Genomic DNA, 24,238 nt, shown 5'->3' on the forward strand with positions numbered 1-24,238 from the left:
TAGTGATGAACATGGAGAGTTATTAATTGCCCCTTCTTGTAAACGCTCAAGGGGCGCGCGCGATGTACAACAACCACACACACACACACACACACACACACACACACACACACACACACACACACACACATATATATATATATATATATATACACACACACTCACACACACACACACACACACACACACACACACATACACACACACACACGCACACACACACACACACACACACGCACACATACACACACGCACACACACACACACACCCACACAGACAGACACACACACACACACACAGCACCACAACCACCACCCACCCCGCACCCACACCACACAGACTTATCCTCCCACCCAACCACCTACCTCCACACTTCCTTGCGTGTTTCACTGATGTTCAGCTGGCCCGGCTGCGCGACCTTCTCCACGAGAACGGCCACTACTCCGACGTCACCAACGACCCGAAGAGCGGCAGTGTCGGCGGCGCCCACAACGCTCACAACTATCTCGTCGACAACTGGCGCCCTCTGCAGGCTTTGCACAGCAGGATTATCAAGCAGAGCTTTGCCTTCGCGTCACCAAGAACGGGTTAGTGACAGCTTCAGGCTTCCAAACTTACAATTTCTGTTCGCCCCCTTGTTTCGGGAGAAAAACACAAAGGCGTAGGACAACAACTACTTTGGATTACGACCCTGAACGGAACTGGACTGATTTGTACTTTTTTCTCTCTCGAGTTTATGTGTGTGTTTTGTTTGTTTTTGTACGGAAACGTGCGCTGCAACTGTATCTAAGCCAGATTTGCCGTTCAGAAGCAAGTTAAGGTCCAGTCAAGAAAAAGTATCAGTTTTCGTCGTGGAGGCATGTTGCTACGGTCCATCATTTCGTCAGTGGGTCAGTTTTTAGACACAATTTGCAGGGGCGGACGAGGCCCCCCCGAAAAAAAATTAAAAAAATTTGGAAAGCTGATTCTATGACCATTTCTAAGTTCAAATGGCACCAGATGGCACCATTTTGCTTCTTTGGGCCAAACATTTTTTCCGGGGGGGCATGCCCCCGGACCCCCCTAGCAAATTCGGGCGCTTCGCGCCCATCACATTCACTTTCGATTCAAAGTGCACCCCCCCTTACAAAGCAACTGATCCGCTCCTGATTTGTTTAGTGACCAATTATACCTGCGCAGAGTCAGCGGTGCTGCATGCTGCGGTAGGGATTATGACGAGTACTTGTCCTGGTTTCTTTTTACGCAACGTCTAGCGGGATGGGAACAAAAAGAATTACCTCAATAATTTGCAGTGCGTCGTCTGTGCCGCTGATTCTTCGCAGATGTATTTTGCCCCTCGGCACCGCTTATGGACCCTTTGCGTCGATTTCATCACACTTCAAAAGCGGAATCTGTGCAAGGATGTCGCACGGCGCAATAAAGCTGTCTGCTAAAAATGATCCTCGAGAAACAGTCCTTTTGTGAATTCTAAAAAAGGCAAATTTCAATCAGATTATTTGACCCTTGATTTTTAGCACATTTTCAAAGATTGTATACATTTTCTTGACTGGTCCTTAAATATTTTTTGAAGAGTGAAATATGCTAGATATTTCGCAGAGTGGTGAATGGTTATTCAGGGAGGTGCATTGTTATGCAGAGAAGGGCATGGTTATGCAGAGAGGTTCAAGATTATGCAGAGAGGTGTATGCTTATGCAAAGAAGTTTTTAATTATGAAACCATATGGATGATTGTGCAGAATGGTGTTCAATTATACATATACGTGGATGATTTGATACAGAGACAGGTATGATAAGTTACACAGATTGGTGATTTCAGAGAGGTGGATTCTGGGATATTGGGTTTGAATCTCCGAGGAAAAAATCAATGTTTCGGAGTATTCATGTAAGTTGTGAACTACGGAACTGTGGTAACTACTCAGTTTTTAGCTTTACAAAGCAAAGAGTGTTTGTCACTTTTCAATCAAACGTAGTATGAATGTAAACCCACAACACCATTTGGCAAAAGGTCCTTTTTTATTTTATTTTTTCAACATGGTTTTATTTCTTTTTGGTAGGTCCTTTTTCATAATGCGTCCACAACGAGCATGATATTACAACCAACAATGTAACCTCTCTACGTTCAAACCTCTTATAGTTTTAGAGGTTGACAGTGGTTTTCGCAACCAAAAGATATATTTACTCGAGAATTTGTCCTAAAAACGTTAAACAAAATTGAAAATAATAAAACAACGCATCACGGAATGTCATGTATATTTTATAACAGAGATGACTGGAACAGTGTAAGAATGATTATCATGTGGCTTTAGTTAAAAAAAATCCAGATAACTTCAAACTAAGTACCACAAGCACATATTTGCCACCAACGACTGTAAACGAAGATCGAAATTTACGTTCACGCCATTCAAAGTTAATCCTTATTTCACAACAGAAAGACGATTTGTTTTTATCTGATCGTTAATTGTGTGGTAAAAAAGATGGAGATAATATCTGGTATTTTTTTGTTTGTTACACTTAGCATAATAAACATTGCATTTGTGTCTATTTTTCCTCTAAAATTCCAAACAAAAAAGAGGCAAAGCAAACCTTGTCGTTAACCCTTTCGCTGCCTGTAGCTCCACAGACAAAAAACCCAACATTTTAATGATTACAAAAATAAAACAATAACAACAAAAAACTACAATGTATGTGTGTGTGTGCTGCACTCATTTATACATCAAGGGCACGCACAGGTAATGTTTTCTATACACATATTTACTGGCAGCAAAGATATTATATTAGCCAACACGCAGTTGAATCGGCTGTATTTTGCAGAATCTTCCCTGACTTGACTTGCTTTTCTTGCCAAGTTTGACAATGTTACGCTTACGGAGTTTGGCTTCTTACACTTATTCTAAGCCCACTTTTGCATTGCTTGACACAGTGTTCGGTTGGTGTCAGCTTTCTGTATTTAAGCAACGGCTTTGTTTCGATTTGGATTTTCAGAAGCAGCAACATTCTTTAAATCAATGCAGGGTTACCTTCTCCGGTAGCCCAAAAAACACACTGCCTTTGTGATGGATAAAGGCAACACTTTGTGTTCAATTTATTAGATTGAATCTACAGATCCTATGGCTCTGAGGAAGGGACGCAGACAGATAATTTCAGCTCCCCAGGTGCCCGGACTACTGGACAACATGGCGCTGGGAATGCAGAGAAGTGGAACTCTGGGATACCCCAATGCGCGCGCATCTCCCCAAGGGAGGCAACTCATTTAAGCAAACTGTAAAAGAGTTGAAGATACCTTGCTTCCAGTGTAAATCGCCACAGATCTGTCCAGGCTTCTACATGGGATACACGTATCTTTCTGCTTGGACATATATCATATTTGAACAGCCTGGTGGCTCTTTGTGCAGAGTGGAAGTTTTTGTTGTTGTTTGAGTTTTCACAAGTGGACACAGATCTTTGTTACAAAAGTAAATCAGAAAACAATTAGCTCTTTACAGAAAGAAACCAGGCGTGGGATACACGTATCTTTCTGCTTGGACATATATCATATTTGAACAGCCTGGTGGCTCTTTGTGCAGAGTGGAAGTTTTTGTTGTTGTTTGAGTTTTCACAAGTGGACACAGATCTTTGTTACAAAAGTAAATCAAACAACAGTTAGCTCTTTACAGAAAGAAGCCAGGCATGGTGTGCACAAGAACGTTACCCAAGCGAGTGAGAGCCACCCGCGGCGTCGGATTGGTTGATATTGAGGTTTGTTTGTTACTTCTTCTTCTCCTTCTTCTTCTTTTGTTCATGGGCTTAGACTCCCACGTTCACTCATGTTTTTAACACGAGTGGATTTTTACGTGTATGACCGTTTTTACCCCGCCATTCAGGCAGCATACGCCTTTTCGTGTTTCTATAATCCACCGAACTCTGACGTGGATTACAGGATCTTTTCCGTGCGCACTTGGTCTTGTACTTGCGTGTACACACGAAGGGGGTTGAGTCACTAGCATGTCTGCACATAAGTTGACCTGGGAGATCGAAAAAAATCTCCACTCTTAACCCACCAGGCGGCAGCGACCGGGATTCGAACTCACGACCTCCCGATTAGGAGGCCGACGTCTTACCACTACGCCACTTCAACCCATCCGATCCCACGGCTGGCTCTCACCCGGTTGGTAACCTTCTTGTGCACACGACCCTAGGTCGTAAAGTTGTGGTGTGTGCTAAAACAGAAGAAAGCTCTGGGCACAAGCAAAACCTTGCACACATCTGTGATTTTGTATATGATCGTTGACGCTGGAAGATACAGGTATCTCATAACCGTTAGCCACTTTCAGAGTGCACTGTGGTCTTTTCTGACGGCAGTCTATTTGACAATATTTGTGCGTATAGCTGCTTACCATCTATTGTTTGATACCAAAAGTAACATATTTTTTCTTCTCGTGTAACACACTGTATTTGTGTACAGGCTCTTGCTCCATAAGGGTGTGCAATTGATTGTATAACTATTATTTTCCTCACACGAAACGTATTTAACGTGTGTATCCATAAAGGATGTTCGTAATTAGGCGTGAATGTTGCTTGCCACTTACAAAGGGGGCGTGCGTACTAATGAACATCTAAGAAATATATGTCCTCTGAATGTCTGTTTACAAAGCTTCTTGGGTCTTATATTGTTATATCTGCTTTTAAAGGAAAAGGAAAATGCTATTCGCAAACTTTTAATTATTGCAGCTTTGAGATTTTAACTTTGGAAAAGTATGACTGTTCTCACTGCTCCTGCGCAAATATTCTGAATCAGGTTGGGTTTTTTAATGAAAAAACAAACATGGTTTAGAGTTCACTTCATGAAAATTTAATTACAAGACTTTTCTTTGAAACATTGAAAACGCTTTTTCAAAGCAAGGTTTTCGAAGTTGACCACGGTAAATAGTTGACATCCCAGTCGAAATTGGGCAACAGAAACATAACAGGCAAAGGTTTAAATTGATGGTGGACTTCTGCATACAACAATCTATCTCCTATCTCGAGACAGCTATTTTGTGGGAAATCAAAAGAAAAGAAAAGGAAACAGTGCACTTTGAAAGTCGTAAGATGTATATTAACCTTTATGACTGTACTGTGCACTGAAAATGAACTAGTTAATCCAACTATGATGCTTCGTGTGTTTGTAATATGTACTTTCGTACGAAGAAATTGAGAGACTGTATCTTGTTTCAATCGTTTCAGTCTACTTGAATTTAAGCCACCGACGATTTTCGGAAAGAACAGTGACTATGTCGAAGGTTTTTAAAAGCTTTGAAAGAGAAGCACCTCTTAAAAATATGCACATTGGAGCTTGTTGTTCACTTTGACGCTATTGATTTGTTTACATCTCACCTCACGCACACACACACGCACGCACCCCCTCACCCCCCCCCCACACACACACAAACACACATACGCAAAACAACTACGAATGATCGAGTTATTTCCGGAAGACGTATATTGTGTCCAGTTAACCGATGTGGGAGCTGTAACCGTTGTCTAAGATTGCAGTGAGGGGTTATTTTGCATTCCGTCTGAAAGGAGTAACATTTTGTGTGTGCGTTTTAACAGGCCGTCGTGTTCTTCACGTAATTAGTTACATGTGTTTTGCTTTGTTTTTAACAGGCACGTCGTTTTCTTTCACAGTTTTGTCTGATGGTTGAATGATTGAGTTAACGGCTTCTGTCGTTGGGGGTTTACTGACTTAATAGTAAGGCTGGCTCAATATTTGTGCGATTAGGTGTATATCACACTGATCAACCAGCTTATTCTCTCGAGCTTTTTGTTCCCCGTATGATCATGCGAGATTTCTGGCATGGTCATTAGGTTTTATATTATTATTAGTATCAGAGTTGTTTTAATGATAATACAGTGGTACCTGCGATGTCAGACCCTTTGAAGAGAAGACACCTCCCATGAGAGGACACTTTTGTTATCTTGACCAAATTGTTCATGCAATGACAGGCCGCCTGCAAAGTAGGGACACGAGTTCAGGTCCCAGTGATGTCTCAGCATCTCAGGTCCCAGTGATGTCTCAGCATCTCAGGTCCCAGTGATGTCTCAGCATCTCAGGTCCCAGTGATGTCTCAGCATCTCAGGTCCCAGTGATGTCTCAGCATCTCAGGTCCCAGTGATGTCTCAGCATCTCAGGTCCCAGTGATGTCTCAGCATCTCAGGTCCCAGTGATGTCTCAGCATCTCAGGTCCCAGTGATGTCTCAGCATCTCAGGTCCCAGTGATGTCTTAGCATCTCAGGTACCATGTACCACTGTTCTACTTTTTGAGTAGAGCTTTCGAGGTTATTTAGTAAGTGGTTAGATCAAAACGTGCTTGAATGTTCATGCATTTAAATGTCTTCAGTGCAGATGTATTTGTGAAACGTTCAAATGATAAGTCAGAATAGTTGTTTTAACCCCCACCTGACCCGTTGAGGTGTTAAGGGCGATGTTATAAAGTCACGCATTCGATTTAAAAGATAACACAATAATCAATTTGAAATGTTTGGACCCGGAAGGTTTCTACTAGTTACAGTGTTAAAAAAGTGCAGAGTGCTCGCTTTCGAAGGTGTTTTGTTTTTATTTGGAGAAAACAAATCTGATTAATACCCATTTACTTTTCTCCAAATGTCCAGGTAAAGCATAAACATATAATTTAATCATTGTCCCATTTTTTTCTTGACTGCATAGGTCACAAGACTGCAACGAAAGATGCTAGACTCGCCTTCACCTCCGAACCTGCTTTGCCAACCCCAGTGGCCGTGCCTGCACCCACCCCACCCCCTGTGTCGTCATCGCCGTTACCCGTGCCGTCATCGTCTCTACTTGTTGCGTCATCACCAAAACCCGAAGCATCTCCGATGGTTCAATTGACGACAACGACAGACGCTGGGCCGAACCCTTCCCCGTACACCTATAGAAATACCAGTAAGTTTGTGTGTGTGTGTGTCAGTGTGTGTGTGTGTGTGTGTGTGTGTGTGTGTGTGTGTGTGTGTGTGTCAGTGTGTGTGTGTGTGTGTGTGTCAGTGTGTGTGTGTGTGTGTGTCATGTGTGTGTGTGTGTGTGTGTGTGTGTGTGTGTGTGTGTGTGTGTGTGTGTGCTCTTGAATGTGAATGTTGGAATAACGCAGTCTTAGACAAATAATATTTCTTTTTTAACCCCCTCGCAACAAGAAAGCTTTGCTTTTAACAATGATTGTATTTCAGAAATAGTAGAAGCGCGTTTAATAGCAACACCGCCACCACCACTACCAACAACAACAGAATCAACAACAACGACGAAATTGAAAGACTGTATCTTGTTTCAATCGTTTCAGTCTACTTGAATTTAAGCCACCGACGATTTTCGGAAAGAACAGTGACTATGTCGAAGGTTTTTAAAAGCTTTGAAAGAGAAGCACCTCTTAAAAATATGCACATTGGAGCTTGTTGTTCACTTTGACGCTATTGATTTGTTTACATCTCACCTCACGCACACACACACGCACGCACCCCCTCACCCCCCCCCCCCCCCCCCCACACACACACATACGCAAAACAACTACGAATGATCGAGTTATTTCCGGAAGACGTATATTGTGTCCAGTTAACCGATGTGGGAGCTGTAACTGTTGTCTAAGATTGCAGTGAGGGGTTATTTTGCATTCCGTCTGAAAGGAGTAACATTTTGTGTGTGCGTTTTAACAGGCCGTCGTGTTCTTCACGTAATTAGTTACATGTGTTTTGCTTTGTTTTTAACAGGCACGTCGTTTTCTTTCACAGTTTTGTCTGATGGTTGAATGATTGAGTTAACGGCTTCTGTCGTTGGGGGTTTACTGACTTAATAGTAAGGCTGGCTCAATATTTGTGCGATTAGGTGTATATCACACTGATCAAACCAGCTTATTCTCTCGAGCTTTTTGTTCCCCGAATGATCATGCGAGATTTCTGGCATGGTCATTAGGTTTTATATTATTATTAGCATCAGAGTTGTTTTAATGATAACACAGTGGTACCTGCGATGTCCGACCCTTTGAAGAGAAGACACCTCCCATGAGAGGACACTTTTGTTATCTTGACCAAATTGTTCATGCAATGACAGGCCGCCTGCAATGTAGGGACACGTGTTCAGGTCCCAGTGATGTCTCAGCATCTCAGGTCCCAGTGATGTCTCAGCATCTCAGGTCCCAGTGATGTCTCAGCATCTCAGGTCCCAGTGATGTCTCAGCATCTCAGGTCCCAGTGATGTCTCAGCATCTCAGGTCCCAGTGATGTCTCAGCATCTCAGGTCCCAGTGATGTCTCAGCATCTCAGGTCCCAGTGATGTCTCAGCATCTCAGGTCCCAGTGATGTCTCAGCATCTCAGGTCCCAGTGATGTCTTAGCATCTCAGGTACCATGTACCACTGTTCTACTTTTTGAGTAGAGCTTTCGAGGTTATTTAGTAAGTGGTTAGATCAAAACGTGCTTGAATGTTCATGCATTTAAATGTCTTCAGTGCAGATGTATTTGTGAAACGTTCAAATGATAAGTCAGAATAGTTGTTTTAACCCCCACCTGACCCGTTGAAGTGTTAAGGGCGATGTTATAAAGTCACGCATTCGATTTAAAAGATAACACAATAATCAATTTGAAATGTTTGGACCCGGAAGGTTTCTACTAGTTACAGTGTTAAAAAAGTGCAGAGTGCTCGCTTTCGAAGGTGTTTTGCTTTTATTTGGAGAAAAAAATCTGATTAATACCCATTTACTTTTCTCCAAATGTTCAGGTAAAGCATAAACATATAATTTAATCATTGTCCCATTTTTTTCCTGACTGCATAGGTCACAAGACTGTAACGAAAGATGCTGGATTCGCCTTCCCCTTCGAGCCTGCTTTGCCAACCCCAGTGGCCGTGCCTGCACCCACCCCACCCCCTGTGTCGTCATCGCCGTTACCCATGCCGTCATCGTCTCTACTTGTTGCGTCATCACCAAAACCCGGAGCATCTCCGATAGTTCAATTGACGACAACGACAGACGCTGGGCCGAACCCTTCCCCGTACACCTATAGAAATACCAGTAAGTTTTTGTGTGTGTGTGTGTGTGTGTGTGTGTGTGTGTGTGTGTGTGTGTGTGTGTGTGTGTGTGTGTGTGTGTGTGTGTGTGTGTGTGTGTGTCAGTGTGTGTGTGTGTGTGTGTGTGTGTGTGTGTGTGTGTGTGTGTGTGTGTGTGTGTGTGTGCTCTTGAATGTGAATGTTGGAATAACGCAGTCTTAGACAAATAATATTTCTTTTTTAACCCCCTCGCAACAAGAAAGCTTTGCTTTTAACAATGATTGTATTTCAGAAATAGTAGAAGCGCGTTTAATAGCAACACCGCCACCACCACTACCAACAACAACAGAATCAACAACAACGACGAAATTGAAAGACTGTATCTTGTTTCAATCGTTTCAGTCTACTTGAATTTAAGCCACCGACGATTTTCGGAAAGAACAGTGACTATGGCGAAGGTTTTTAAAAGCTTTGAAAGAGAAGCACCTCTTAAAAATATGCACATTGGAGCTTGTTGTTCTCTTTGACGCTATTGATTTGTTTACATCTCACCTCACGCACACACACACGCACGCACCCCCTCACCCCCCCCCCCCCCCACACACACACATACGCAAAACAACTACGAATGATCGAGTTATTTCCGGAAGACGTATATTGTGTCCAGTTAACCGATGTGGGAGCTGTAACCGTTGTCTAAGATTGCAGTGAGGGGTTATTTTGCATTCCGTCTGAAAGGAGTAACATTTTGTGTGTGCGTTTTAACAGGCCGTCGTGTTCTTCACGTAATTAGTTACATGTGTTTTGCTTTGTTTTTAACAGGCACGTCGTTTTCTTTCACAGTTTTGTCTGATGGTTGAATGATTGAGTTAACGGCTTCTGTCGTTGGGGGTTTACTGACTTAATAGTAAGGCTGGCTCAATATTTGTGCGATTAGGTGTATATCACACTGATCAACCAGCTTATTCTCTCGAGCTTTTTGTTTCCCGTATGATCATGCGAGATTTCTGGCATGGTCATTAGGTTTTATATTATTATTAGTATCAGAGTTGTTTTAATGATAATACAGTGGTACCTGCGATGTCAGACCCTTTGAAGAGAAGACACCTCCCATGAGAGGACACTTTTGTTATCTTGACCAAATTGTTCATGCAATGACAGGCCGCCTGCAAAGTAGGGACACGAGTTCAGGTCCCAGTGATGTCTCAGCATCTCAGGTCCCAGTGATGTCTCAGCATCTCAGGTCCCAGTGATGTCTCAGCATCTCAGGTCCCAGTGATGTCTCAGCATCTCAGGTCCCAGTGATGTCTCAGCATCTCAGGTCCCAGTGATGTCTCAGCATCTCAGGTCCCAGTGATGTCTCAGCATCTCAGGTCCCAGTGATGTCTCAGCATCTCAGGTCCCAGTGATGTCTCAGCATCTCAGGTCCCAGTGATGTCTTAGCATCTCAGGTACCATGTACCACTGTTCTACTTTTTGAGTAGAGCTTTCGAGGTTATTTAGTAAGTGGTTAGATCAAAACGTGCTTGAATGTTCATGCATTTAAATGTCTTCAGTGCAGATGTATTTGTGAAACGTTCAAATGATAAGTCAGAATGGTTGTTTTAACCCCCACCTGACCCGTTGAGGTGTTAAGGGCGATGTTATAAAGTCACGCATTCGATTTAAAAGATAACACATTAATCAATTTGAAATGTTTGGACCCGGAAGGTTTCTACTAGTTACAGTGTTAAAAAAGTGCAGAGTGCTCGCTTTCGAAGGTGTTTTGTTTTTATTTGGAGAAAAAAAAAAGATTAATACCCATTTACTTTTCTCCAAATGTTCAGGTAAAGCATAAACATATAATTTAATCATTGTCCCATTTTTTTCTTGACTGCATAGGTCACAAGACTGCAACGAAAGATGCTAGACTCGCCTTCACCTCCGAGCCTGCTTTGCCAACCCCAGTGGCCGTGCCTGCACCCACCCCACCCCCTGTGTCGTCATCGCCGTTACCCATGTCGTCATCGTCTCTACTTGTTGCGTCATCACCAAAACCCGGAGCATCTCCGATAGTTCAATTGACGACAACGACAGACGCTGGGCCGAACCCTTCCCCGTACACCTATAGAAATACCAGTAAGTTTGTGTGTGTGTGTGTGTGTCAGTGTGTGTGTGTGTGTGTGTGTGTGTGTGTGTGTGTGTGTCAGTGTGTGTGTGTGTGTGTGTCAAGTTCCGCGCGTGTGTGTGTGTGTGTGTGTCAGTGTGTGTGTGTGTGTGTGTGTGTGCGGGTGTGTGTGTGTGTGTGTGTGTGTGTGCTCTTGAATGTGAATGTTGGAATAACGCAGTCTTAGACAAATAATATTTCTTTTTTAACCCCCTCGCAACAAGAAAGCTTTGCTTTTAACAATGATTGTATTTCAGAAATAGTAGAAGCGCGTTTAATAGCAACACCGCCACCACCACTACCAACAACAACAGAATCAACAACAACGACGAAAGCAACGGTATACAATAAAAGTAAGCAGAAAAAGAAGCCAGAAGAAGAGGAAGAACAAGTCGCGTAAGGCGAAAATACAACATTTAGTCAAGTAGCTGTCGAACTCACAGAATGAAACTGAACGCAATGCCATTTTTCAGCAAGACCGTATACTCGTAGCATCGTCAGTCCACCGCTCATGGCAAAGGCAGTGAAATTGACAAGAAGAGCGGGGTAGTAGTTGCGCTGAGAAGGATAGCACGCTTTTCTGTACCTCTCTTTGTTTTAACTTTCTGAGCGTGTTTTTAATCCAAACATATCATATCTATATGTTTTTGGAATCAGTAACCGACAAGGAATAAGATGAAAGTGTTTTTAAATTGATTTCGACAATTTAATTTTGATAATAATTTTTATATATTTAATTTTCAGAGCTTGTTTTTAATCCAAATATAACATATTTATATGTTTTTGGAATCAGAACATGATGGAGAATAAGATGAACGTAAATTTGGATCGTTTTATAAATTTTTATTTTTTTTTACAATTTTCAGATTTTTAATGACCAAAGTCATTAATTAGTTTTGAAGCCACCAAGCTGAAATGCAATACCGAAGTCCGGGCTTCGTCGAAAATTACTTGACCAAAATTTCAACCAATTTGGTTGAAAAATGAGAGCGTGACAGTGCCGCCTCAACTTTCACGAAAAGCCGGATATGACGTCATCAAAGACATTTATCAAAAAAATGAAAAAAAATGTTCGGGGATATCAATCCCAGGAACTCTCATGTAAAATTTCATAAAGATCGGTCCAGTAGTTTGGTCTGAATCGCTCTACACACACACACAGACAGACAGACAGACACACACACACACACACACACACACACACACACACACATACACCACGACCCTCGTCTCGATTCCCCCCTCTACGTTAAAATATTTAGTCAAAACTTGACTAAATATAAAAAGGAGAATACAGCGCGCAAATTCACACCCCCTGTGTAACTTCAACTCAGCTCATAGATTCTCAGCCTCATCCTCGACGAGATCACAATCTGACTTTAATTTTAATCAATCTACTTGGCGATCAACACCTAGTTGAACACACCAGTATCAGTTCGCATTAGCAGTGCAGAAAGATGCGTATCCAGGTCTCATGTCTCGGCGATGCACAGGCTGTGGGGTCGGCGTGCCTACGTAGACAGAATGGCACGTGAGTCCGGAGGCACAGCCACAGAAACCGTTCAGCACATCAAAAGAAACGCAGCGTGCACCCTCTGTATTGTATTTCTGGCACGTGCCTGTGGATAGAAACGCATGGCAATGGCTACGAGCGTTTTGACAGGGTTTTAAGTCTGGCTGTATCGTTTTGAGAAGTATTGAGTTAGATATTCTGATTGTGTAAGCTTAGTTCTGCAGTGTATCATTGCATTGAATCTGTATGACGTTGATGGCAATCACTGTGAATGAGCGCTTCTGGGGACAACTCCTGTGATCTTGCCGCGAGGTGGCGGCAGTTACCAGCCAAAAGAAAGAAGGGGCATAACCTCACCAGGACCGATCATTGTCTCTCATAACCGTTAGCCACTTTTAGAGTGCACTGTGGTCTTTTCTGACGGCAGTCTATTTGACAATATTCGTGCGTATAGCTGCTTACCATCTATTGTTTCATACCATAAGTAACCTATTTTTTTCTTCTCGTGTAACACACTGTATTTGTGTACAGGCTCTTGCTCCATAAGGGTGTGCAATTGATTGTATAACTATTATTTTCCTCACACGAAACGTATTTAACGTGTGTATCCATAAAGGATGTTCGAAATAATTAGGCGTGAATGTTGCTTGCCACTTACAAAGGGGGCGTGCGTACTAATGAATATCTAAGAAATATATGTCCTCTGAATGTCTGTTTACAAAGCTTCTTGGGTCTTATATTGTTATATCTGCTTTTAAAGGAAAAGGAAAATGCTATTCGCAAACTTTTAATTATTGCAGCTTTGAGATTTTAACTTTGGAAAGGATGACTGTTCTCACTGCTCCTGCGCAAATATTCTGAATCAGGTTGGGTTTTTTAATGAAAAAACAAACATGGTTTAGAGTTCACTTCATGAAAATTTAATTACAAGACTTTTCTTTGAAACATTGAAAACGCTTTTTCAAAGCAAGGTTTTCGAAGTTGACCACGGTAAATAGTTGACATCCCAGTCGAAATTTGGCAACAGAAACATGACAGGCAAAGGTTTAAATTGATGGTGAACTTCTGCACACAACAATCTATCTCCTGTCTCGAGACAGCTATTTTGTGGGAAATCAAAAGAAAAGAAAAGGAAACAGTGCACTTTGAAAGTCGTAAGATGTATATCAACTTTTATGACTGTACTGTGCACTGAAAATGAAATAGTTAATCCAACTATGATGCTTCGTGTGTTTGTAATATTATGTACTTTCGTACGAAGAAATTGAGAGACTGTATCTTGTTTCAATCGTTTCAGTCTACTTGAATGTAAGCAACCGACGATTTTCGGAAAGAACTATGTCGAAGGTTTTTAAAAGCTTTGAAAGAGAAGCACCTCTTAAAAATATGCACATTGGAGCTCGTTGTTCACTTTGACGCTATTGATTTGTTTACATTTCACCTCACACACACACACGCACGCACACACACACACACACGCACGCAACCCCCGCCCCCCCTCCCCACACACACACACATACGCAAAACAACTACGAATGATCGAGTTATTTCCGGAAAACGTATATGGTGACCAGTTAACCGATGTCGGGAGCTGTAACTGTTGTCTAAGATTGCAGTGAGGGGTTATTTTGCAATCCGTCTGGAAGGAGTAACATTGTGTGTGTGTGTTTTAACAGGCCGTCGTGTTCTTCACGTAATTAGTTACATGTGATTTGCTTTGTTTTTAACAGGCACGTCGTTTTCTTTCACAGTTTTGTCTGATGGTTGAATGATTGTTACCTTTTGTCTGAGTTAACGGCTTCTGTCGTTGGGGGTTTACTGACTTAATAGTAAGGCTGGCTCAATATTTGTGCGATTAGGTGTATATCACACTGATCAACCAGCTTATTCTCTCGAGCTTTTTGTTCCCCGTATGATCATGCACGATTTCTTGCATGGTCATTAGCGCTTATATTATATATATATGTTTATATTATTATTAGCATCAGAGTTGTTTTAATGATAGCACAGTGGTACCTGCGATGTCACACCCTTTGAAGCGAAGACACCTCCCATGGGAGGACACTTTTGTTATCTTGACCAAATTGTTCATGCAATGACAGGCCGCCTGCAATGTAGGGACACGAGTTCAGGTCCCAGTGATGTCTCAGCATCTCAGGTCCCACTGATGTCTCAGCATCTCAGGTCCCACTGATGTCTCAGCATCTCAGGTCCCAGTGATGTCTCAGCATCGCAGGTCCCAGTGATGTCTCAGCATCTCAGGTCCCAGTGATGTCTCAGCATCTCAGGTACCAGTGATGTCTCAGCATCTCAGGTCCCAGTGATGTCTCAGCATCTCAGGTCCCAGTGATGTCTCAGCATCTCAGGTCCCAGTGATGTCTTAGCATCTCAGGTCCCAGTGATGTCTCAGCATCTCAGGTACCAGGTACCACTGTTCTACTTTTTGAGTAGAGCTTTCGAGGTTATTTAGTAAGTGGTTAGATCCAAACGTGCTTGAATGTTCATGCATTGAAATATCTTCAGTACAAATTTATTTGTGAAACGTTCAAATGATGAGTCAGAATGTTTGTTTTAACCCATACCTGACCCGCTGAGGTGTTAGGGGCGATGTTATAAAGTCACGCATTCGATTTAAAAGATAACACATTAATCAATTTGAAATGTTTGGACCCGGAAGATTTCTAATAGTTACAGTGTGAAAAGTGCAGAGTGCTCGTTTTCGAAGGTGTTTTGTTTTTATTTGGAAAAAAAATCTTATTAATACCCATTTACTTTTCTCCAAATGTTCAGGTAAAGCATAAACATAGAATTTAATCATTGTCCCATATTTTTCCTGACTGCATAGGTCACGAGACTGTAACGAAAGATGCTGGACTCGCCTTCCCCTCCGAGCCTGCTTTGCCAACCCCAGTGGCCGTGCCTGCATCCACCCCACCCCCTGTGTCGTCATCGCCGTTACCCATCCCGTCATCGTCTCTACTTGTTGCGTCATCACCGAAACCTGAAGCATCTCCGATGATTCAATTGACGACAACGACAGACGCTGGGCCGAACCATTCCCCGTACACCTATAGAAATACCAGTAAGTTTGTGTGTGTGTGTGTGTGTGTGTGTGTGTGTGTGTGTGTGTGTGTGTGTGTGTGTGTGTGTGTGTGTGTGTGTGTGTGTTGTCACCGATGGGACAAGATGTAGCGCGCATAAGTGCAACAGGGACGCTATTTTCCAGGGATAAACGCTTTTGTTATTTCGTATAATGCATTGCTATTCCGTGTTCAAATATATCATCACCTCTCTGTGTCTCTTGCAGACCCAGAGGGTGTTGCAGATCCATCCCTCAAGTTCCTCACTTCAGGCAATAAACATGGGGCACCACCCACCGTGCCGAGTTTCAAATCCATGACAGAATTTAACTATACGAAAGGTCAAAATACGGTGCTGTCTGGTGCGGCTAGAATAATGCCAGGAAATGGACAGCAGCACAAGGTGCAATCAACGGGGTCAAAAGACCAGCTACCGGCTGTAGACCGCAAGCTCACGAAACGCCCACCACTGCCAGTTGAAGATCACACTCAAAACAGCAGCACATCAGTTGTGGACGTGCCAGGGGCTTCGGCAGGCCGCCAGCAAGGGTTGGGTAGTAGTGGCAACACTCAGCTTCCTACCTCTGTGGATATAACGTCAAACGCTCAGCCATCCTCCTCAGTGGGACATCCGGCCCTCCATCCACTAGAACCTCAACCACCGTCATCCACCGATGTGTCAACCACACTCGTCCCTAAGCACAGTGTGCAATCAACGGGGTCAAAAGACCAGCTACAGGCTGTAGACAGCAAGCTCATGGAACGTCCACCACTGCCAGTTGAAGATCACACTCAAAATAGCAGCACAACAGTTTTGGACGTGCCAGGGGCTTCGTCAGGCCGCCAGCAAGGGTTGGGTAGTGGTAGCAACACTCAGCTCCCTACCTCTGTGGGTATAACGTCAAACGCTCAGCCATCCTCCTCAGTGGGACATGCGGCCCTCCATCCACTAGAACCTCAACCCCCGTCATCCACCGATGTGTCCACCACACTCGTCCCTAGCGAGCAGCATCCTTCGACGGCTGGAGCTTCATCACCTTCTGCTGAAGAATCTACCACCAGGAACCCATCCCAACCCTTTGCTGGTGTTTCATCTCCCAACCAAGACAACGGTCAGCAGATAGCCAATCAGGAAAGAGGTAATGCAACGTCTACTTCTACTGGTCAAAGTGTAGACATACAAGCCTCTACGCCAGTTGTGGAACGAGTCAGCAAAGCAAAACACATGTAACTAATTACGTGAAGAACACGACGGCCTGTTAAAACACACACACAAAATGTTACTCCTTCCAGACAGATTGCAAAATAACCCCTCACTGCAATCTTAGACAACAGTTACAGCGTCGTGTTGTTCACGTAATTAGTTACATGTGTTTTGCTTTGTTTTTAACAGGCACGTCGTTTTCTTTCACAGTTTTGTCTGATGGTTGAATGATTGTTAACTTTTGTCTGAGTTAACGGCTTCTGTCGTTGGGGGTTTACTGACTTAATAGTAAGGCTGGCTCAATATTTGTGCGATTAGGTGTATATCACACTGATCAACCAGCTTATTCTCTCGAGCTTTTTGTTCCCCGTATGATCATGCACGATTTCTTGCATGGTCATTAGGTTTTATATTATTATTAGCATCAGAGTTGTTTTAATGATAGCACAGTGGTACCTGCGATGTCACACCCTTTGAAGAGAAGACACCTCCCATGAGAGGACACTTTTGTTATCTTGACCAAATTGTTCATGCAATGACAGGCCGCCTGCAATGTAGGGACACGAGTTCAGGTCCCAGTGATGTCTCAGCATCTCAGGTCCCAGTGATGTCTCAGCATCTCAGGTCCCAGTGATGTCTCAGCATCTCAGGTCCCAGTGATGTCTCAGCATCTCAGGTCCCAGTGATGTCTCAGCATCTCAGGTCCCAGTGATGTCTCAGCATCTCAGGTCCCAGTGATGTCTTAGCATCTCAGGTCCCAGTGATGTCTCAGCATCTCAGGTCCCAGTGATGTCTCAGCATCTCAGGTCCCAGTGATGTCTCAGCATCTCAGGTACCAGTGATGTCTCAGCATCTCAGGTCCCAGTGATGTCTCAGCATCTCAGGTCCCAGTGATGTCTCAGCATCTCAGGTCCCAGTGATGTCTTAGCATCTCAGGTCCCAGTGATGTCTTAGCATCTCAGGTACCACTGTTCTACTTTTTGAGTAGAGCTTTCGAGGTAATTTAGTAAGTGGTTAGATCAAAACGTGCTTGAATGTTCATGCATTGAAATATCTTCAGTGCAAATTTATTTGTGAAACGTTCAAATGATAAGTCAGAATGTTTGTTTTAACCCACACCTGACCCGCTGAGGTGTTAGGGGCGATGTTATAAAGTCACGCATTCGATTTAAAAGATAACACATTAATCAATTTGAAATGTTTGGACCCGGAAGATTTCTAATAGTTACAGTGTGAAAAGTGCAGAGTGCTCGTTTTCGAAGGTGTTTTGTTTTTATTTGGAAAAAAAATCTTATTAATACCCATTTACTTTTCTCCAAATGTTCAGGTAAAGCATGAACTTAGAATTTAATCATTGTCCCATATTTTTCCTGACTGCATAGGTCACGAGACTGTAACGAAAGATGCTGGACTCGCCTTCACCTCCGAACCTGCTTTGCCAACCCCAGTGGCCGTGCCTGCACCCACCCCACCCCCTGTGTCGTCATCGCCGTTACCCATGTCGTCATCGTCTCTACTTGTTGCGTCATCACCAAAACCTGAAGCATCTCCGATGGTTCAATTGACGACAACGACAGACGCTGGGCCGAACCATTCCCCGTACACCTATAAAAATACCAGTAAGTGTGTGTGTGTGTGTGTGTGTGTGTGTGTGTGTGTGTGTGTGTGTGTGTGTGTGTGTGTGTGTGTGTGTGTGTGTGTGTGTTGTCACCGATGTGACAAAATGTAGCGCGCCTAAGTGCAACAGGGACGCTATTTTTCTAGGGATAAACGCTTTTGTTATTTCATAACGAGAATATTACATTCAAGTAAACTTTCATATAATGCATTGCTATTCCGTGTTCAAATATAACATCACCTCTCTGTGTCTCTTGCAGACCCAGAGGGTGTTGCAGATCCATCCCTCGAGTTCCTCACTTCCGGCAATAAACAAGGGGCACCACCCACCGTGCCGAGTTTCAAATCCATGACAGAATTTAACAATACGAAAGGTCAAAATACGGTGCTGTCTGGTGCGGCTAGAATAATGCCAGGAAATGGACAGCAGCACAGGGTGCAATCAACGGGGTCAAAAGACCAGCTACAGGCTGTAGACAGCAAGCTTATGGAACGCCCACCACTGCCAGTTGAAGATCACACTCAAAACAGCAGCACAACAACAGTTTTGGACGTGCCAGGGTTGGGTAGTGGTAGCAACACTCAGCTCCCTACCTCTGTGGATATAACGTCAAACGCTCAGCCATCCTCCTCAGTGGGACATCCGGCCCTCCATCCACTAGAACCTCAACCCCCGTCATCCACCGATGTGTCAACCACACTCGTCCCTAGCGAGCAGCATCCTTCGACGGCTGGAGCTTCATCACCTTCTGCTGAAGAATCTACCACCAGGAACCCATCCCAACCCTTTGCTGGTGTTTCATCTCCCAACCAAGACAACGGTCAGCAGATAGCCAATCAGGAAAGAGGTAATGCAACGTCTACTTCTACTGGTCAAAGTGTAGACACACAAGCCTCCACGCCAGTTGTGGAACGAGTCAGCAGTCCGCAACCCTTTGCTGGTGTTTCATCTCCCAACCAAGACAACGGTCAGCAGATAGCCAATCAGGAAAGAGGTAATGCAACGTCTACTTCTACTGGTCAAAGTGTAGACACACAAGCCTCCACGCCAGTTGTGGAACGAGTCAGCAGTCCGCAACCCTTTGCTGGTGTTTCATCTCCCAACCAAGACAACGGCCAGCAGATAGCCAATCAGGAAAGAGGTAATGCAACGTCTACTTCTACTGGTCAAAGTGTAGACACACAAGCCTCCACCCCAGTTGTGGAACGAGTCAGCAGTCCGCAGTCTGCGTCTGCAGCACACAGAATGAACCACGAGACGTCTGAGCCTGCTGTGCACAATACAAGTGAAACAACAAATCAGACAACCACTCAGGAAAGGGGTAATGCAACGTCTACTCATACTGGTCAAAGTGTAGACACACAAGCTTCCACGCCAGTTGTGGCCACCGTGGATATCCAGAAGCTGGCAAGTCTATTACGCCAGAGGCTGGTCGAGAAGCAGAGGCTGGCTTTGAAAACTACCAGCAGCAGCAGCAGCAGCACGCCCTTGACTGGACGCGGCAGCACTTTGGCTCCAGCCTTTGACGTCAACAACCAGCACCGGGCGTGGCAGCAACAGCAACGGCAGAAGCAGCTTCACGCGCGAGAGCAGCAAATACGACAGCAACGCATTAACCAGATCCTGCAGAAACAGTGGCGTCTGATGCAACAGCAGCAAGGCCTCAGCGGAGCTCGTACGCAACAATCCACGCGGACCGTATACAGCATCACACCAGCAGGTGTACGGCGAGGAAGCATCAGTGCCTCCCCTCGGGCATCTTCGAACCCTCTGACCCAGGCTTTGGGCTCGCTTCGATCCACGTTTTACCGAGACGCGACCACCAATCACATTACTTCAGGATCGGCCCGCGTTCGCTCCTTGGCACGCACCATCCACCCTCGTGTGCACTCAGTTGTCATCAGACCCCAGCTGGTTCCCGCCTACAGGTTGCAAGGGGAAAGAACAGTTCTCCCCAGCGTGGGGGCGTCCAGAGCCACGCCCTACGTTTTCCTACACACCAACAACCGGAACATCAGAATCCGGACCGTCGCGATATAACCTTGGATGGTTGAAAAACGACGTTAAACACCAAATAAAGAAAGAAGGATCAGAATCCGGAGAACTTTTTATGAGATTTGAGGGGATCGGATTGTGGATTGAGGTAGACCGACGAAACAGTCACACACCATGTGAAATTTCAATCTCTGTTGAAGTATGTTTATAAACTTTTGGTGAGGTTCTGTCATTCTATGCGCTGAGGATTTCAAAACTTTGCCTATCATTAACTGCCTTCATAACAGGAGAACATAACTCCGCGATGCCTGTTTGTTATGCTTAAATGAGATTCTGTCATTCTATGCGCTGGAGATTTCAAAACTTTGTCTATCATTAACTGCTTTCATAACAGGAGAACATAACTCCGCGATGCCTGTTTTTTATGCTTAAATGAGATTCTGTCATTCTATGCGCTGGGGATTTCAAAACTTTGTCAACTGCAAACTGCTTTCACAACAGGAGAACATATTATTATTAACTCCGCGATGCCTGTCTTTATGCTTTAATGATTGGTGAGATTCTGTCATTCTATGCGTTGGGGATTTTCAAACTCAGTCTAACGCAAACTCTGTTCACAAGAGGAGAATTAATATAACTCCGCGGTGACTGTTTTTATGTTGTAATGTTTTGTGAGATTCTGTCATTCTATGCGTTGGGGATTTTCAAACTCTGTTTAACGTAAACTCTGTTCACAAGAGGAGAATTAATATAACTCCGTGATGACTGTTTTTATGTTGTAATGTTTCGTCAGGTTCGGTCATTCTATGCGTTGTGTACGAAACCTTTGACATGCGAAGTTTCGAAGTTTACGTGTGTCTCCCTGCGGAATTCATTGTTGAGGGGCTTTCATAACCTGCTCAATATTCACGACCCAAGCCCACAGTTGAAACATTTTATAGCAATAAGAAACAGATCACATGTGGAGGTTTGGAATTTAAAACAAGATATGCTTCTGGCATACAACGATTGGTTTGAAATTAGTTCGTGATAAAATGGATTCATAAAAAGAATGTTTTTGTTGCAGGTTGATTTACTCTTTAATTACTGATGTAGAATATTCTCCACAATTTTGTGTGTTTGCGCACATATCTCACCACAAGGCGATTTAGCCCGATTCTTTCCCCAAATGGCAATTGACCGATATGAAGTGAACCACTGCAGTGAAAACATATTTGACTGATTTTAGCTGTGATCATGTAGGTTCAGTCTAGTCATCTTTTGGACTGGTTGGAAGTTAACTCTTACAGTCAAAGCAGTTTGGTACAAGTGTGATCATGTAGGTTCAGTCTAGTCATCTTTTGGACTGGTTGGAAGTACCCTCCGCGGGTTAGGGGGAGTCCCATATTGGTTGGGACTAGAAGGAATTTACCCGATGCTACCCAGCATGTCGTAAGAGGCGACTAACGGTTCTGTTTCTTCTCTTCTTTTGTCTTATTTGATTTCTGCCTTACCAGTCCTTTCACCTATATTTCCTTCCAAGAAAACTCTCCCTACTATTCCCTGCAGTTTTCGAATTCTTTTCTTGTTGTCTTATTTCTACCTGACTGGATCCATCACCTTTATTTCACTTACCAAAAGTCTTCTTTTCCACATCCTTATTTCTCTGCACCCCGCATGTCGTATGAGGCGACTAACGGATTCTGTTTCTCCTTTTACCCTTGTTAAGTGGTTCTTGTATAGAATATAGTCAATGTTTGTACAGATTTTAGTCAAGCAGTATGTAAGAAATGTTTAGTCCTTTATACTGGAAACTTGCATTCTCCCAGTAAGGTCATATATTGTACTACGTTGCAAGCCCCTGGAGCAATTTTTTGATTAGTGCTTTTGTGAACAAGAAACACTTAACAAGTGGCTCTATCCCATCTCCCCCCCTTTCCCCTATCCCATCTCCCCCCTTTCCCTCGTCGCGATATAACCTTCGTGGTTGAAAACGACGTTAAACACCAAATAAAGAAAAAGAAAATGGTTGGAAGTTAACTCTTACAGTGAAAACAAGTTTGGTACCAGTGTGATCATGTAGGTTCAGTCTAACCATCTTTTGGACTGGTTGGAAGTTAACTCTTACAGTGAAAACAAGAGTTTGGTACCTGTGTGATCATGTAGGTTAAGTCTAACCATCTTTTGGACTGGTTGGAAGTTAACTCTTACAGTGAAAACAAGTTTGGTACCAGTGTGATCATGTAGGTTAAGTCTAACCATCTTTTCGAAGGTTAAAAGACTGGTTGGAAGTTAACTCTTACAGTGAAAGCAAGTTTGGTACCAGTGTGATCATGTAGGTTCAGTCTAACCATCTTTTGGACTGGTTGGAAGTTAACTCTTACAGTGAAAACAAGTTTGGTACAAATGTGATCATGTATGTTAAATCTAACCTGCGACTTCAGTCTTGTGTGTGGCGCACGTTATATGTCAAAGCAGCACCGCCCTGATATGGCCCTTCGTGGTCGGCTGGGCGTTAAGCAAACAAACAAACAAAATCTTTTGGACTGGTTGGAAGTTAACTCTTACAGTGAAAACAGTTTGGTACAAGTGTGATCATGTAGGTTCAGTCTAATCTCTTCTTCTGTTTAAGTGGAAACAAATAGATTCGAAGAAAACTTTAATAGCATACATAGTTATTACCTGCGATCATGTAGGTTAATTCTAATCGGGTGTTTTTGTTGGAGGATAAGAAATGGATTGAACGTTCACCATTACAGCAAGAACAGTATCAGCGGGGTAATAGCATAGACAGACCTGCCAGCCATTGTGAAGCCTTAAGTGTAGACATTTAGAATGTTTTGGAATTTTCAGCTTAGAAAATGGTGTTTAAGTGTAGCATTTTCTAACATGTATTTATACCACATCCGCATTTATGCCATCTTGCACAAGAATAGACATTTGTAATCAAGATTCATTAGAATGCAGGAACATCAAATGCCCACAAGAGTATCTGCAGCGCCACTTTTCAGTGTAGGATGTTTTATGACTCATGTTGTGACCACTACATGGAGTAGGAGGCAAAACTGAGTACCAGCACTCACAAGAAAGATGTTGGATCCTTGTGATTATTTGTTTAATCGTAGCATTCTTTAGCTCTTAAAACGTAGCATGCAGTGGGCACATCTGCATAGGGATACATATAGTACTATATTGCTATAGTATAGTAGTGTAACCACTTTTAAAAGAACTTAGCAGAGGGGTTCGGGACGTGTCTGTACCAGAAAGGGCGATCTTTTTGTCAATAAGTCACCGTATTTATTTGCTTATAAATGTGAAGTTCCAAATAATAAGCTATTCATCTGTTTTTGATTTACAGGTTTGAAATATTAAAGTCATACTAAATGTCTATTGCGTGGTCTTCTCTCTTGTTATGTCTGCGTCTCTCAGTCTATCGATGTGCGTGTTCGTGAGAGAGAGAGAGAGAGAGAGAGAGAGAGAGAGAGAGAGAGAGAGAGAGAGAGAGAGAGAGAGAGAGCATTCATATATCAATTGCACAAAATAAAGCACACAGTACACAGGTCTTATACAAAGTACTCAAACAATACTTCTTTAATTAAAACATGTCAAACGCAGAAACAAACATTTTCTATAGTATAACCAAACATTATTCTTTTCTTGCACTTTCAACATCTCATGTAAAGATTTAAAACGTAC

General features: G+C 43.3%; 1 protein-coding gene across 1 annotated transcript in view; it reads left to right on the forward strand.

The window, feature by feature from the left end:
• The window catches only part of LOC138977110 (mucin-2-like), a 120,570-nt gene extending 96,640 nt beyond the window's left edge, over positions 1–23,930 (forward strand). The window contains exons 8-15 of the mRNA XM_070350019.1: positions 402–588; positions 6,687–6,923; positions 8,796–9,032; positions 10,889–11,125; positions 15,512–15,748; positions 15,974–16,885; positions 18,333–18,569; positions 18,828–23,930. Coding sequence (XP_070206120.1) covers positions 402–588; positions 6,687–6,923; positions 8,796–9,032; positions 10,889–11,125; positions 15,512–15,748; positions 15,974–16,885; positions 18,333–18,569; positions 18,828–20,608 — 4,065 coding nt within the window. The 3' untranslated portion in view covers positions 20,609–23,930. The remainder of the gene's footprint in view (positions 1–401; positions 589–6,686; positions 6,924–8,795; positions 9,033–10,888; positions 11,126–15,511; positions 15,749–15,973; positions 16,886–18,332; positions 18,570–18,827) is intronic.
• The last annotated feature ends 308 nt before the right edge of the window (positions 23,931–24,238 follow it).

This window comes from Littorina saxatilis, linkage group LG9, assembly GCF_037325665.1.
Source record: "Littorina saxatilis isolate snail1 linkage group LG9, US_GU_Lsax_2.0, whole genome shotgun sequence".
Classification (NCBI taxonomy): domain Eukaryota; kingdom Metazoa; phylum Mollusca; class Gastropoda; order Littorinimorpha; family Littorinidae; genus Littorina; species Littorina saxatilis.